The 16,136-nt window shown below is 40.0% G+C and overlaps 1 protein-coding gene across 1 annotated transcript; it reads right to left on the reverse strand.

The window, feature by feature from the left end:
* Nucleotides 1-106: 106 nt before the first annotated feature.
* On the reverse strand, nucleotides 107-14,760 carry rab14l (RAB14, member RAS oncogene family, like). The gene is made up of 8 exons (XM_041960875.1): nucleotides 14,660-14,760; nucleotides 8,948-9,006; nucleotides 6,845-6,898; nucleotides 5,974-6,151; nucleotides 4,810-4,876; nucleotides 3,279-3,366; nucleotides 2,743-2,773; nucleotides 107-2,631 (listed from the first exon to the last, which is right to left on the reverse strand). Exons 2-8 carry the CDS (start codon nucleotides 8,997-8,999, stop codon nucleotides 2,454-2,456), a joined length of 648 nt encoding a protein of 215 aa, XP_041816809.1. The 5' UTR covers nucleotides 9,000-9,006; nucleotides 14,660-14,760; the 3' UTR covers nucleotides 107-2,453.
* Between the last annotated feature and the right edge of the window lie 1,376 nt (nucleotides 14,761-16,136).

Here is a 16,136-nt window from a genome sequence, read left to right on the forward strand (position 1 = left end):
GGAGTAATTAATTTTAAACCTAAGCAACAATGTTCTCCATTTCACTCCCAGACTGTTTATTAGAGCTTTTTTTCCAATATCAGACAGCAAAAACAGACACACAGTAACAGGTTATGTATAATTTATTTTTTCTGTCTAGAGTATTTTGTCATTAAAATCAAAATGTCAACATTTTAAAATCATATACACTCAAGAACGCATTTAAATGTTAGCACAGCTCCTTAAAAATTTATACATATGTACTTTTTTTTTGTACTTGTGGACAGACAAAAGCAGGAAGTGGTCACTCAGACTGCAAAGAGGTGGGACACAGGAAAAAGGAAGACCCAGCCCACCAACTTCCCACAATAACAAACCAATCCCCACTCCCCAAAAGTTAAGACAGCGATGCAGGCCCCTCCCATGTGGAGGAGCTACGATGGGGTGGAAAAACAAAAACAATATAAACATAAAAGTGCCCCGTTCTCCACTCCATACAGAAAAGAGAGAAATCGAAGTTTGCAGACATAAATACTAGTTTGCACATAATCTCAATCCACTTCCTCTCCCCTCAACCAATCAACAGGTTCAGTAGTGTGCAGACTGGGTGGTTGGGGGGGGGTCTAGGTGTCTGTCCTTTACATACATTTATTAATAGAAACTATGTTACAGAATTTCCCAAGCATGAATTACAGGCAACCCACTAGCACATCAACTGTACAGATCTTGGCAGAGCCAGCAAATAAATTTCTAAATCCCAAGTAGCGAGGTCATCACCAATAGTTAAGAAGCAATATATACAGCTGTCCAATCAGGGAATCACTCTATGGTACAAAAAATAAAATTGTACTTGGAAAAGAAAAAAGCGTAATTGGATTTCGACAATTTCACTGTGTTTTTCGGGGGGAGGGGCATGCTGCTTGGTGTGTTATTATACAAGGCAGAGGAACAACGGGCCAAATGAATAACGGATCAGCTCTTCAGTGCAGCACTTGAGCTTAAGGGGTGTTGACAGTTTGTTTTACATCTGAATAGTCGAGATGTGGGCTTAAGACCATGCTGTTGACAGATATTTTGACCACGTAAGCCCCCACTTGTACTTTTTTGTTAATCTCCAGTAAAATGCAATAATTATTCTAAAAAAAAAAGTTGATTTATTGAATTGGGGTGAGTCCAACAGCAGTGTGATGAGAGCAAGTACAGAAAAAAAACGATAAAGAGTAATAACATTAATTATAATAAGGCAACAAACAACGACAAAGAAAATGCTGGTAAAGACAGAATCTGTTGATATGACCTGGGAGAGAGTTTTGGGGTCAGGTGGGTGAGGAGAGGGAGAGCTGGTGCAAAGAAATAGATGTGAATGAATCTTTCCAACAAAAACAGAAATGCCATGTTTTTTTGTTTTGTTTTTCCCGTTGTTAAAGTCTCATTTTAACTTAGTCAAAAAAAAACCTCCCATCCAGCTTCTTCACACTCACTCAGAAATGCGCACACATATATAGACAAGCTGGAAAACACCCAATATTCCTTCCTGTGATATCCCAGAGGAGACACTCAAATCACCTGCAAGGAATTTGTGGTAATTCCTGGTTTTCTAAATGTGTTTCCCCCTCTCTCTCCTGAGAGCAGAAGTCGGGGCAAAGGAACTCCTTTTGGACCGAGCAGCAGAAACAGTATTAAAAGCTGCAAGCAGGTGTGAATCCTGCAGAAAAAGCTCACTTGGCTACACATTCTTTGACGCCACACTAAAGAGCCTCTACCTGTGGGGCAGCATGATACACTACTTCATTGCCTTTGAATCCCACAAAAATTAGTGAGTGAGATGTCACACCCGCATGTCTTGATAAAATGCTGGATTGGTAAACCATGCAGGAGACAGGTCTGGAGTTTGAGAAGTCCGATAGACAGAACTGATCAGTGATGGATGAAACTTTATGCAGTGTTTACATTTCATATATAGCTATAAAACCAAACATAAAAAAACAGTCTTGGTTTATCATTATCGTATGAACATTACGTCTATCTAAAGTGTCAGTAACCCGTGTGATGCGTGGCGGCGTCTACGATTCTATGACCAGGGGAGCTACACTGAATGGCGCACGGAGGGTGGAGGGGAGCGAAAGAGGAGAATTATGGGACGACAACACACTGACAAGAGTTTAAAGAGGGTGAGTGAGACGGCAACAGAGGGAGACAGACAGGCAGAGAGGAGGAAGAGTTGTAGGAGGAGGAGGAGAGAGATGTAGTCCACACAGCCCAGCTCAGTCTGGCCCAAGTCGATAACCGTCCCCAGTTACTTCCCTCCACGGCCCTGCTCTCATGCAGCTCCTGGTGCAGTGAGGGAGGAGGGTGGATGGACGTACGGAGGTGGATGGAAGGGAGGGGAGGTTGAGGGAGGGGAGGTTGAGGGAGGGTGGGCAGGACAGACGGAGAGGGAGGAAGGGAGGGCGAGGGGGTTTTTTGCTTGGTCATTAGCAGCCGCAGCCTTCCCTCTGGGGCTGTGGTTCGCTGGTTAGCCGTCCGCCCTGAGGGGCCGAGGGCTTGTGCTGGACCCCCGACTCGGCGGCGTTCAGGTCCAGGCTGCCATCTTGAATGTTCTGGTAGATCTTCTTAGCAGCTTCCAGGAAGGCGTCCTCAACGTTTTCACCTCTGAACATGGAGCATAAGCACAAATGTGAGAAATCAGGAGTTAAAGAATGTAAGCAAAGGGATACTTCATGTTCTGCTGTCTGTGGAATGGCTGAAGTTGTGCAGACTTACGTTTTTGCGCTGGCTTCCAGAAACAACAGACCTGTAGAACATAAAACAGACACAATGAGATAATTGTTTCAAGCTCACATACCTCAAATACCAAGTTCTTATTCACCCCCTCTTTCGATTATTACCCTGGCTCACTTAAGCTTTCCTGAAGTCACCCTCTCCTACTTTCTATCTCAGCAACATAAATACAAAATGATATTAATCTTCACTTTTGTCTCTAGAAGTTGACCACAAGGGCTTCTATTATAAACATTCTGAAAAGAACACACAGGCTAAATCTCATTTTTATTCTAAATATTTGGACATTTTGTAGGGATTCCTGTGATATTGTTTTGGTGAAATTGAGCGTGGAACGGTCACAATTTTGGAGGATGCTTTTGCAGAAAGACTTTGAGCGTCTTGTGATTGGTTAAAACCTTAAAGGGTTGAAGTGAGACAGTCTAACAGCGTGCTGAAATGTAAAGGGAAACCATTTCCGCCACCTAAAACCCCTTTTTCCTGTCATCCCAACATGCGCTGCTCCGTGTCTGGCTCACCGTTCTCCTCAGCAAACTGCTTTGCTTCCTCATACGTGACGTCCCTCTGGGCCTCCAGGTCTGCTTTGTTTCCTATGAGAATGATCACCTGAGAATACAGAGACACAACAGGAAGAACAAGACAATCAGTGACAGTGCAGTCTCTCGGGGAGAAATGTGCTTTCCGAGCCTCCAGAAGGCTGAAGGCAGTGTAGGAAGACTGTTCCTAAAGCAGTTGTTACACTGCGGACTTGTCTGTTAAGAGATCGATTGAGAGATACACTGAGGAACTGAAACTCCCACCTGAGCGCATTAGACAGTGCCCCAAGCAACCGTGATACAATTAGCCCGGTAATGTACTGATATAATGTAATGAACTTCCTTGTTATAGCAGAGAGACTTTCCTAAGACTCTTCTGGAGCTGCTGCATGTTTAGCATAATCTATTCATGTACTTTTAACTAGTTTGTCTGCTTTATTTCAGTGTTTCTCACAATTATTCTTACTGTGTCAGCAACAAATGATCATCAGTGTTGTGGTGAACATTTCACTGTGCTATGGCTGTGAGGTTCAAACTTCGTCAGGATGACGAACATGCACAAACTTCAGCACTGATTTGATACTGACGTTATCGTAAGATTTACATCAAATTAAATCTTGCTTTTTTGAATTACTGACTTGATGGGAAAAGCAAGAGCTGATTTTTAGAAGCTCTTGCTAAATAACAAGAAGTCTTGCATAACTCTTATTTTCATTCAGATGACGACAACTGAGTCAAGTCAAATGATCTGGTAATGTGTTTGTTATGTTTCCCCCATCTCAAACAACAGCAGCCAAATAAACATCTCTTGAAGCAGGAACATATGCTGACACTTACAGCAGAAACCATAACTAGACTACAACATTGCCACCATATGGCCAACACAAGATATTTCAGCAAAAAACTGCTTTGGCTAATAGGCTTCATTTGAGGAGGATTTTGTAATTGTAAAGAGGTAACAGAAAGAACACTGCAAAAACACATCATTAAAATAATATTCATAATAACATCGTAAGTTTATCTTGTGGGCATATTTGCCCATAAAAATTAGCAAAAACTAAACATAGTTACACAAGAAACCCATACATGTGAATGAAAACAATTGCTATATATATATATATATATATATATATATCAATCTCTGATTAAAAAACTTGAAGTGAAGATGAAGTGGCATATTAAAGAAACACAACACAGTAACAAGAGCACTATGATTTGGAGCTAATCATATTTACCAAGAAATCCAATTTAAGAAATGGACAGGGCTCTGTGGCTTCAAACAGACTCAGGAGAGGGGAGAATGGCACAGGGGCAAACAGAGGAAAAGAAGGAGTGGAAGTGACAACAGGGAGAGGGATGACACAGGAGGGAAGAAAACTACATAGTAAAAGAAAATATACAGAGAAAAGTGGGCATGAGAAGGAAATGTGTAATGTGTAGGGTCAAACAGTTTAAGACACACAGAGAATAATTTCAGCACTCAGACTGAAAGGCTGTTAATCTGTGTACTTACAGTATTGGGGTTGGTGAGGTTTCTGGCATCAGTCAGCCAGCTGCTGAGGTGGTTGTACGTGCTTCTCCTGCATGACATCAACAGACGGACAGAGGTTACTATGACGACAGGCAAAGACTTAACATCCTGCCATCTCTTAGGAGGGATCAGAAAAGACTGCAGCTGCCACATCATAAGGATGGTGCAACAATGAGAGTGGGGCAACATCATAGAGGCAGAGGAGGGGTTTCTGGCACACCAACTACTGCCGAAGTGCACGGAGAAGGGGAAATAAATCTAAAGGGGTCAAATCTCCAGTGACGCATTGCGAGCCACATTGTTAACAACATTTAAATAGGGTAGGTATGAAGTGGATCATAACAGACAGTGAAGAATCGGCAAGGTTATAGATATATTTGAAATTGATATTAGTGTAGTTTCTCACAGGTGATACAAACTCCTGTTCAACCAAACAGCTTTCTGTCTGTAGCTGAACATCTCAGTCATTTGTTCCATGTTACAGCCTAATCTACAATTTCCAATTTCCAAGAAATGTACCATTTCTGCAACATTACAGTTCAATACAAAAGAAAATCCTGTCAGCGAGTAAAAGAGGAACTTATCCCAAAGTAGAAATGAGTTCTACCAACTGGCTTCAGTTGCACTGACATCTGGTCAAGCTTTTGTTATGTTTTGTGTTTTGTTAAGCTATGGCAGACACAAAAACTCCTGGAGTTCACTGCACTGACTCACTGTGCCCACCAAACCAGACTGCACCATATACAACATTTATCAAACCTCAACTCAAGGGAATAATTCTTAACTCACGTTTAACTCCCATTTATGTCCATTAGCCAAGCAGAAGCTGTGGGTGGCCACATCAACATTAAGCACTGTTTCTGAGTTGGGTGTGGTGTGGACAGACATTCCACATGTTGAACTGTGTTTATTTGGCAGACCACTGATACCATCTAACAGTTTGGGCAAGAAATTCAGACGCAAGCTATAGGACAAATTGTTCATGTTTGTTCAGGAGGAAGTCTGTAGGGTTGTAGGACTGTGCACTTTAAAGTGCTTCTGCCTCCGCTAAGCCTCCTCTTATACACGTCTTTATATAGTGCACGCTTATAAAGTTGAGACCATGTATCTCCAGCACACACGTGCACACGCGCGCACACCCTCTACCTGGTGATGTCGTAGACCATGAGCGCCCCTGCGGCTCCGCGGTAGTAGGAGCGGGTGACGGCCCTGAAGCGCTCTTGTCCCGCTGTGTCCCAAATCTGCAGCTTGATCTTCTGGCCGCTCACCTCGATTATCCTTGTGCCAAACTCCACGCCAATCGTATGGGGGCAGTCCGCCATAACTGGGGAGAACAAGTGAGGTCACTGTGAATTCAATTTGATTCTTCGTGTTCATTAGTTTTACTGTTGCTATTTTATATCCTCAATCTTCATACTTCTTTTTTGTGTGTGTGTGTGTGTGTGTGTTGCGACATGCATTTCCATGGTCATCATTTGCTTATCTTCAATTTCATTCTTTGAGTGTCCTTACCATTTTTTACCAAGCTTTCATCTGAAGAAACATGTGCAGTGTCACACACATCTCAATTGTAAGGCAGCAGCAGGTGCATCAATAATCAAACAGTCTTTAATCATTCCACTCACAGTTGTTTTAAGTATCAACACCCAGAAAGCGACAAATTTCTTTAAAAAACTGACACTGAAAACCTTTTCTAAATCACCCCAGTGTGTGTGTGTGTGTGTGTGTGTGTATGCAGGATGTGATGGTGGCGAGTGAATGAGGAACACAGCATCTGGCTTGTTAATAGTAGAACTAAACAAAACAGAGCTGAATGGTAATGGGAGGCTGCAGCTGACTCACACACAGAAGAAGAGTCTCTCACTGTTGAGCTCACACTTGACTTCTATGCCACCGACTTCCTCTGGCATATAAAGAAATCTAAAGCGATTTAGGCACTCCAATTGAACCTGGCAACCTGGCATACACCGAGGCACAAGCAATGATGAAAAGGAGTCAAAATCAGGGCAGCACTTACATTTCTTTTCTGTGAACTGGTGAAGCAAACATGACTTCCCTACCCCCATGTCCCCTGTGGAGAGAGAGAGACAGAAAAGAGAGAGAGAGACATAGAGAGAAACTCAGGTCAACCAAGGAAATAACAGAAGAACAACAATTCTCTATTCAAGCCTGCAGTGTTACCCCCATGCATGATGTAGCAGCCTCTCTGGGACAGTCAGCGATGATACTTAAAATTTCATGTTGAGTGATAAAAGAGAGACAGACTTAAATATAATGTCTGCTCTGCTAAGGAGTTTGATAATACACCTTTTTGACCATTTTAACATATGGTATGTTTGTTTCGTGCCTTGATCCTGTTTGTGTATTCATACATGATATATTCATATATATTCTAATAATAGTGCTGTAAACAAACAATAACACACACACATTTGTCTGTAGTGGGGCTGGATAATATTGACAAAATCAATACTTTTGACTGAATACATGATGTTTAAAGTGTGACAATATTTCAGAGGGATACACTCACACAAGGAAATGCTGAAAAACCTTCATGAGTAATTTGGATACAACACCAAGCAGTAGAAAGGCTCAGGCGTTCCCTGGTTATTTTACTCCGCTCGAACAATTGCAATAAGCTTAGAAAATTACATGCAACCCTATCCAAACATCTTAATAATGTAACTTTTCAAAAATGAACTGTGAAAGTTGCCTTCACCATTCTTGTGGTAGCTTTGGTCACATTTCCACCAAACACCAGTACAGTATCTTTGAAAGCCATACATACATGTACCTAAACCTCGATCTGTTCCATGTTTCCACCGCAGACAGTACTGTTAAATGTAGGTGGGCTTGTTTCTGGGGCTTCTGGCCTTTAACAAACAAGACTGTTCTTGGTCTTGAGATGCTGCAGCATTTATTAACTGACACAACGTAACCTATACTGTACATTTACTGCCAGGTATGACTTATTGATAACCTTTTCTTCTGCTTCACTCGCATTCACCATCACTTTTCTGCCGCTCTCTCACTTGCTCAACCACACACTCACTACGAACACACATTACGCACAAGGCTACCACTCTTTAACAAGACGACGACGGAGGACATCGAATGCTTCGTGCTCTTTCTTCTTGACATGTGGTTGTTTATTACAAGGAGGCAAGCTGTGTTTGGAAAATGGCTTCAGGAAGCAAGACTGCTGGGAAATTAAAAAAAAAAGAAAAAAACAGCAGAGTTTGGGAAATCCTATATCAGTACGCAGACGATGTGGCAACCCTGGTACCTCTAATTCTCTTCAACTAATCAACGGACTACAGTGTTTCTAGCTCCACCTCTTAGTACCAGATCAGTGTGTTAGGTACCTCAACAGCAGAGTGACAAAAACACAGGACGGAATGGTGTGATTGCATTGGTATCATTCACAATTTTTGACAATGGAAAAGTGAAAATAATCGTTCCAGTGTCTAATGAACTGAACGGAATGTGACCACTTGCTGAAAACACGGCTTTTGAGGCAGAGCGTTTTAGGTTTCACAGAAGAGGAGGATAAATAGCCCCGAGCTGCGGGTGTGTGTGTCTGTAAATACATGTAAAAGCAAAAACAGCAATATGTGCGCTTAGAGCCCTCACGTTAAGAAACATGTCAGCAAAAGCAGTCATCGAGGAAAGCCATTTGAAAATTAATTACGCATCTCTACTCAATTCTAAGATGTTCATTGATAAGCTGCACAGTGCAGCATGACATTAAAGTATAGTAATTGGTTTTGAAAAGGCAGCTTAGATGATATAATCAGACATTAAAACCCACTGACAACTTAAAATCTGTCATAGGCTTTCTTTGACTCATACATTTCTGAATTTTACTGATATGAGTCAAATTGTTTGTCTGTTATTACTGTACCTCAGCTGATGAAAACATCTCTTAAAATCTCGTACTTTAGTTAAGATCAAAGACCATAACAGACACACTGAAACATGTGGCATCAATCAGTGTATGGGATAGCATTCAGTAAACAAAAAACTGATTCAGGTGGACCTTTCTTTGGAGGAGAGAAACACAAGCTCATCAACATGGCTTACTGGAGAACCTCAACACTCAGTTGCATTGCTTACTTACCGATAATGATGTATTTGAAAATGTAGGAGTAGTTGTACGGTGCAGTGGCCATTGTGGCTCTGAAAAAGAAAAAAGGGGGAAAAGTTTAGGCATATAACCTGTCAGCAAGGGCAATCTGCGATTTTCATACTTTTATTTTCAGGTAATGCAAGTACGCTAATTAATTCAATGTAGATTACAATTGAGTATAGAAAATAATTCTTCCATCTCCCCAAAAACTGGTCTACGGTAGCACTAAAACTCAACACTGACCACAGTCATTCTGCATGCTGGATTACTGAATATCAGCATGAGTACTTTTTATTTAATTACGGTTCTCTCTCTCTACATGAATAAAATATGTTAGAAAAAAGAAAAAACAACAAAAGACATTTACACTACACAGTTACACTTTGCATCAGAACAAACAAACCACAAAAAATCTAATTGAGCATGTCTGGATGCAAATAAAAACACAGCAAGTACTGCACACGCTTGGATTTAAACTGGTCATGTAAGGGACGGTGTCATTCTACAAAGCCATAATCCTATCAGAGTAAGAGGACCATAACAAAGTGAGCCAAGGTAAGGCCAGATCCTTCAACAACGCACACTGAAGTATAGCAATAAACAGTATACCTCCATTCGAAAGTGAATTAATACATCAAAACATATACATTGTGTAAAGAATGTTACACCATTTGAGTTAGTACCAAATTATATAATTTTAAATGCCTCATTAGAAATATCTGCCTGTTTTTCATGAACAAGAGATGATTTACTTCCTTTTAAATTACAATGACGCAGCACAGACTGTACAAGCAACCAAAAATGAAAGTCAACACTAAAACTGTTTCATTTGACTGGTTAACCAGGCGATGGTATGACTGCACTTCCCACACACTTTATATTTCTGCTTACACAAATGCAGAAAAAAATGGTATGGTGATCACTGACAATATGGTTGACATTAGGCCTGTAAAATGTAAAAGCATCCTAACTGCCTGTGTCAACCTGATTGTTCATCTACAAACTTGTACTCATCAGGAAACAAAAACATCTGTTCCACTGAATCCTTTATACCAGAATACAATGCACTACTAATCAGACTTAATTAAAGGACATTTTGTAACAGTTACCCCTTAATGGTCTTTAACAATTCCTTACCACCTTATATTATTTTATATTGACTTTACTACTACCACAAAAGTACTGAAACTCATCAACAATATAGTACTCTGAAGATAATACACCAGGATGTTCAATTTAACCAAGTTACATACATCAACCCAAGATTCCTCAGTTTAATGCTGGGAATTATCCACCCATTCACCTAGTACAAGCTGTCTGAGCTATCAGTAAAGCTGAAGTTAGCATGATTCACATTAATGTATTAAAAATACTTCAGAGCTTAAACTCAGGCAACCTTTCACATGCTGCACCAATGTTCACTTGGCTTGAGGGAAAATTAAATCAAGTGTGTTGCCTACTGTGGATAGCTGACCACAGCCTAGATGACGAGAGCATTTCTTACTAAAATGGAGCTCTACTGATTACAAATGCCTGGTTCACCCAAACACCGATACTTTCTAAAACGTGGCTTTTTCTATGCATTTTGGCCTTTCGTCCATACACAAATGCAGTATTAGGTCACTGAAAATGGAGATTTTGGAAAAACTCCTTTCAGTGGTGAAGATATTCAGAAATGCTGTTTGCAGTGTTGAGGTGTATGCAGGCAGAGTTTTTGGCTTGTGAAGAGAGAGCGTGTGGCTTTATATCCTTTGACAATAGAGTGTGTGCGGCTATCTCCTTTGTTTATATGAGATTTTGTGTGTACATGTGGACTCTGAAGACTGAAATCTCAGCTGCTACTGTGGTAAAAAGAGTGACTGGGTTTGATTTGCATCACTTTTTTTTTCTAAACCAAAATATTTTGAGTCTAAATAAAATAATAAAGATTCAAGTCCAGACATGGACCCCTATGTGTTAAAGGTGATGGATCATCTTGTCATATACGGGTGAGGAAAGCTCTTCTGTGGTCAGTGAGCCAGTATTTCTCTACAGCAGCAACCCCTTTTGTCTTTTCTCATAATGATACAATACAACACGGACACTGGCTAATTTTGATGGCACTGGACATGCTGCAAGTAAACATTGTGGCACTCGCATGTACACAAGAACACCTCCAGCATCATAGGCTGAGAGCTAGGCTAAAAATAGCCCTGACACCTATCTGATACCTAGTGATGCTTCATTGTTCACACTCCACACAGCAAATAGACAAAGCGTGTTGGGAAAGCTTTCAGATTTACAATATTACCACTCCTAGTACATTTAAAAAATGCATTCACACAAATACACTGGTTCAACAGCTATGGGGAGATGCTCTTTTTGAACATGCACAGATTTGTTCATAAATAAATCATCGGGTCATGTATGACATCAATGAAGCTGCTTTAGAGAGTAGGCAGTTTTTCTCATGAAAATTTTCACAGTAAAGTTCATTTTGCAAAACAATCTCCTCACATTAAGGTTATTTTGTAGTAATGCAGAATAAATGTTGATTTATATTTCTGAATCAAGGTGCTGCTGTATGGTACAACTTATGCGAGAAGTACATAATTCAGGCTAAACAATCAGGAGCATTATCATTCAGATTCCTGATGGTTTCTATGTCCCTCGCACAGATAGTCTGCCTTAAACCAGTGCTGGTCTTTGATCCACAGCTCAGTGAAACTTGTGCTGCAGTTAACAACAATCCTGGAAACTTAAATCACTGTACCACATCAGAACCTCGTACTGGTGTTAAGTTCATCCTCCTACATCTGCAGTTCAGTGGCCATGTTTGACAGGCCAGATTAATGCGGACACAACCAGAAGAAAAGTGGATGGGGTGTGACATGAAAATCTACGAGAAAGAAGAAAGAAATGATAATAGAGCGAACAAGTAAAAACAAAAGAACTCCAGAAACAGCGTTGAAAAATGAGACTGATAAAAGGACTGGACTTTCAGTAGCACAAGAAAATGGAGTAAGTGGTTGAATATAATTTATTAGACAGGAAATGAAGAGGGCTGGCAAGGCTACTCAGTTCAGGTTAATTCAGGTTAAGATGTCCCCAAAACCTTTACTTTAATAAAAAATGGTGTTGAGTCAGGAACCCTTGTAATGGCACATGAATACACTCCACTGACTTAAGCTAAAACCCTCTGAGGAAAGCAATAAAAATGTGATGGCTGAAAACATCACAACAGAAGACTATACTTAGATGCAAACACAAATTATATAAAAACAAATAATAGATGACACAACTAGATAACTAAGACAACTCAAATATGTTTCCGTATTTCTAATTACCTGGTGAAAAACAACTTTTTAATTACAGCAGAAGCTGCTTAATGTTGTCATTTAATTACTCAGGCTACCATCAACTAGCTAACTGGCGCAAAAAGCAGTGTGTATGAACTTGCTATGTGATCAATATACAGTACCTGGATATCTACCCTATGAAAAATATGGCTAACTTTGATATTACAGTCACGGCCACAGTACACCTACTAACACAGGCTTGTTTACACAATAATACTTGAGCTGATTTTAAGGATGACACTATGATATATTTTCGGTTTTCATTAATTAATTAATTAATTCTAAATCAGCTGATGTTTTGTTAAGTTCGGCACTTTTTTAACCAACACCGCTTCCATACAGATTGACATATATTAGTTAAGGAAGTAAAAGATGTTGCACTGAGCAAGTTTCAAACTGGACCGCCCCCTTTAGTTGGACTGTTTGTTAGCACTTCTGTCTAATTTATGTCCAAATTAATCAGTCATACACACAGTTCTGTCCAACATCTATGTGAGGACAGACTGCTACAGTGTTAGTATATGTAAAATTGCATATAATGTGTTCTTATCCTTGTTGTACTGGAATGCGATCAACTCAGGTGTTCCCAGCTTTGACTTCTGAGGTAAACAGAAGAAACCGTAACATTTGAGGGCCTTTTCCAGACTGCCTCCTGTCACATGACCCTCATGTGGAATCTCTATAGCCAGTGTCAGGACTTTAAATGGTCTGGAAAGAAAACTATTAGAAAGGTTATCCCCAACATGCATAAAAACAATGTGGTTCAATTGGATACAAAACTCCCTTTTTCAGTTCCTTTCTTTCCTTTTTTTTTTTGCTCATTACATAAAAATAATCCACATGAGTATCCATCAAGCAGAAGGCGAGTTAAGACAATGTGACCAGACTGCAGCCTCAGCACTTCTCCGTTACTCTTCTTTATCACACAGAATCTTTCTCCAGAGAAATACTGTCACTGCCTTTCCACCTCTCGACACCCACTTCCCATAGAGGAGAGGATGCATGACTTCTGAGTAACCGAAATCACTAAGTTGCTATCAGGAAATCCTGACACATAACTACAACCACAGTGTCTCCTTTATGCTGAGGCCCACTACTCAAATCATGTGACTCCTTTCAAGCCCTGAAAACAATTTGAGATTATTACCGCCATGTACAGGCGAGACTGACACACTGTCGCAATGCATACAAATCAAATTTATGTTTTACTTCACTTGTATGGTTCAGGAACTTTAATAAAACATAACGTGTATCATTATTATTCAAAATTTGAAACTAAGCCTCTGAGACACTGAGTGCATAGACGCAAGAAACAGAAATGATGCAGCATTTTATGTTAGATACAGGCAGATCTATCCAAATTAAAAGTTAAAAGTTAAGGCAAAGAGGAGGCTAAACACACTGTTAGGTATGGAATTATCGAACCTTTAGTGTAACCTTGGATAGAACTGATCACGGTATCACTTCCATACAAGAGATCAGAGACAAAGAGACGGTCTGTACGTACAAATCCAAACAAACTGCTGAGTTTCTGCTGTTAACTCTTTAATATGAGAGTCCTGCTTGCTGCCCTACAACGGTGCCTAGCTTAACGTTAAGTTAGCTTAACCGGCAAAGTGACAGCGTCGATTTGGTTAATTCTCTGCTGTTAGTCAGCACACAAAAAGCAAGCAGGGTTACCAAACGGAAGAGGACTGACTTATACTTGGTTGGTCGTTACATGATCGTGTCTGATAACAACCGCGGCCCTAGATTAGCTGTTTTGACAGCTAAGTTTGCGTTAGCTAGTTACCTGCTTGCTGACATCCATGGATGTATCTTGACAACATATCGCATAAATCAAAACATTTAAGTCGGTTGCCACTATTACCACACAGACAATCGAGTCAATGTTATCTTATTAGTATTTCTAGGTTAGAAAACTAACTGGGCTTGGGCACAAATTCAGAAAAGCCACCATAGATCCTACTAACGACAACTAGCGATAGCTTTGACATGCTAGTTTGCCAGCTATCTTAGCTGCAGTGGTTGGATTATGGTAATGTTAACGTCAGATATGTAGTTTAGTTAGCTTGTCAACCCAGTTTGGTCATCGCTGAGCAAGTCATTTCTCGCCTATGACAGTATTCTGACAGCTTAACCGACAATATTTCCTAGTCTTTGCAGCTAGCGACAAACACCAACCTAGTATTAGCAATCTGTTAGCTAGCGTCGTTAGCTTGCCAATTAGCTGACTCCTGGCTAACACAGGGTAGCTAAACTGTTCCAACTGTTTCATAATTTAAATATCTGTGCCTCTACGTTGATCAGTCATTATGTCCACGTGTATCAGTGTGTTCAAGGATATCATATTTTCTGTCCTTACCAGAAAGTAAGTCTTTTGAGCTTTGTATTCTTGAGCTGTTCAGAGGAGGAATGCAGGTTATCCTGACTCAAGTATGATCTGTCTATCCAAGATGGCTGCTCACGGCACAGGGTTTCCTCCGCTGTATACAATGGGCTTCTGGGACAAAGAGCATCATATGCGGCGATTTGCGGTGTGTGCACTGTTTCATGAAAGGCGACCTCACCTGCACAGGTGTAATCACGTTGTACTGGCACTTAAAACGCTGTTTCACCGTCCTTTTTGCCTTTGAAGAAGACTATCTATCAAACTTGAGACGTGAGGTTTATCTTAATAGATCAATACAGCTAATTTTATCGCCTAAAATCATTAACTAAAATCATCACTATTGTTCATTTGGCTCTTCATCACTTGTTTCCTTCAGCAAGCCACTCTTCCAGGGATCCATATTTAAAAACACATAAAATTAAGAAATGTTTACATTTATGCCACATGCACCAAATAATACAGTTACAACATCACCATTCCACCCAATTTAGTCCAATCCAAAGTTGCATCAAAACATATGTAGGCTGTTGTTGTTTTTTTATGGCATTGATCTTTGGTTTGTTTGTTTCACATGTGTTTGTGGGAAACAAACTGACAGCTTGAGGGCACGCATTTGAAGTCAGGTTAAAATCTGTGTCTCAATGTCTTTGTTGGAAAAAAATCTTTTGTATTCAGAGAGAATTGCACATTTGTCACATGCAAACAATCGGCATAAGGGAATTGGGGTTATGAGCTGTTTATTAAACTTTCACAGATTTTATAGGCTGGTATGGGCCAGTACGTGTGTTTTGTTGTCTACTAATGAACATTGGCTTACCTTATATGACCTTACATGGCAGACAGCCATTTCTGGCCAATCACTTGCTCTGATTATGCAATGTATGTGATATTAATGGTGAGTCTTAGTACAACAAAAAAGTTCAAATCATTTTTCTTTTGAAAAATATGAAACATTTTAATTCACAACATTACATGCTTTCACTGTACAATATTTCTTACAATCCTACATAGAACCACATGCAATGTGCTTTTCCCGAGAACTGGAGGGAAAACTAAAAAAATATCTTTGATTTTGCAAAGTAAATATCCTGTGATTTCAAAAGAACACATTGCACACAAAAAAGAAAGATTCTTGCGTAAGCTAATGAACTCCTTGACAGAGAAAATGGGTTTATGTCTTACAGTAAGAGTGGATGTAAGCCTTTATAAAACTGAATTCAGTGTGCATTTGCATTGCTGATACAAGGTGTCTTTACTGAAAGCTTTTTATGAACTGACAAAAGAGATCTTTCTTTCATGGCCACAAATGTCCCATAATATATCATACTATATCAAACATTTGAGTAAGTGGATGTGCACATTGAATTCACCGATGACCTCAGTTTAACTTTAACAGATTCACAGGGTTATTTTGCCATTGGTCTGACAATGTGACAAAAGCTACAATTTC

Source organism: Chelmon rostratus, chromosome 19, assembly GCF_017976325.1.
Source record: "Chelmon rostratus isolate fCheRos1 chromosome 19, fCheRos1.pri, whole genome shotgun sequence".
Classification (NCBI taxonomy): Eukaryota; Metazoa; Chordata; class Actinopteri; order Chaetodontiformes; family Chaetodontidae; genus Chelmon; species Chelmon rostratus.

Excerpts from the sequence above, each read along its gene's own strand:
- rab14l (XM_041960875.1), bottom strand. The coding sequence starts at position 8,999 with ATGGCCACTGCACCGTACAACTACTCCTACATTTTCAAATACATCATT. Across the intron at positions 6,899-8,947 it reads TTTCAAATACATCATTATCG|GGGACATGGGGGTAGGGAAG; the intron begins GTAAGTAAGCAA and ends CTCTCTCCACAG. Across the intron at positions 6,152-6,844 it reads CCAGTTCACAGAAAAGAAAT|TTATGGCGGACTGCCCCCAT; the intron begins GTAAGTGCTGCC and ends TGTTCTCCCCAG.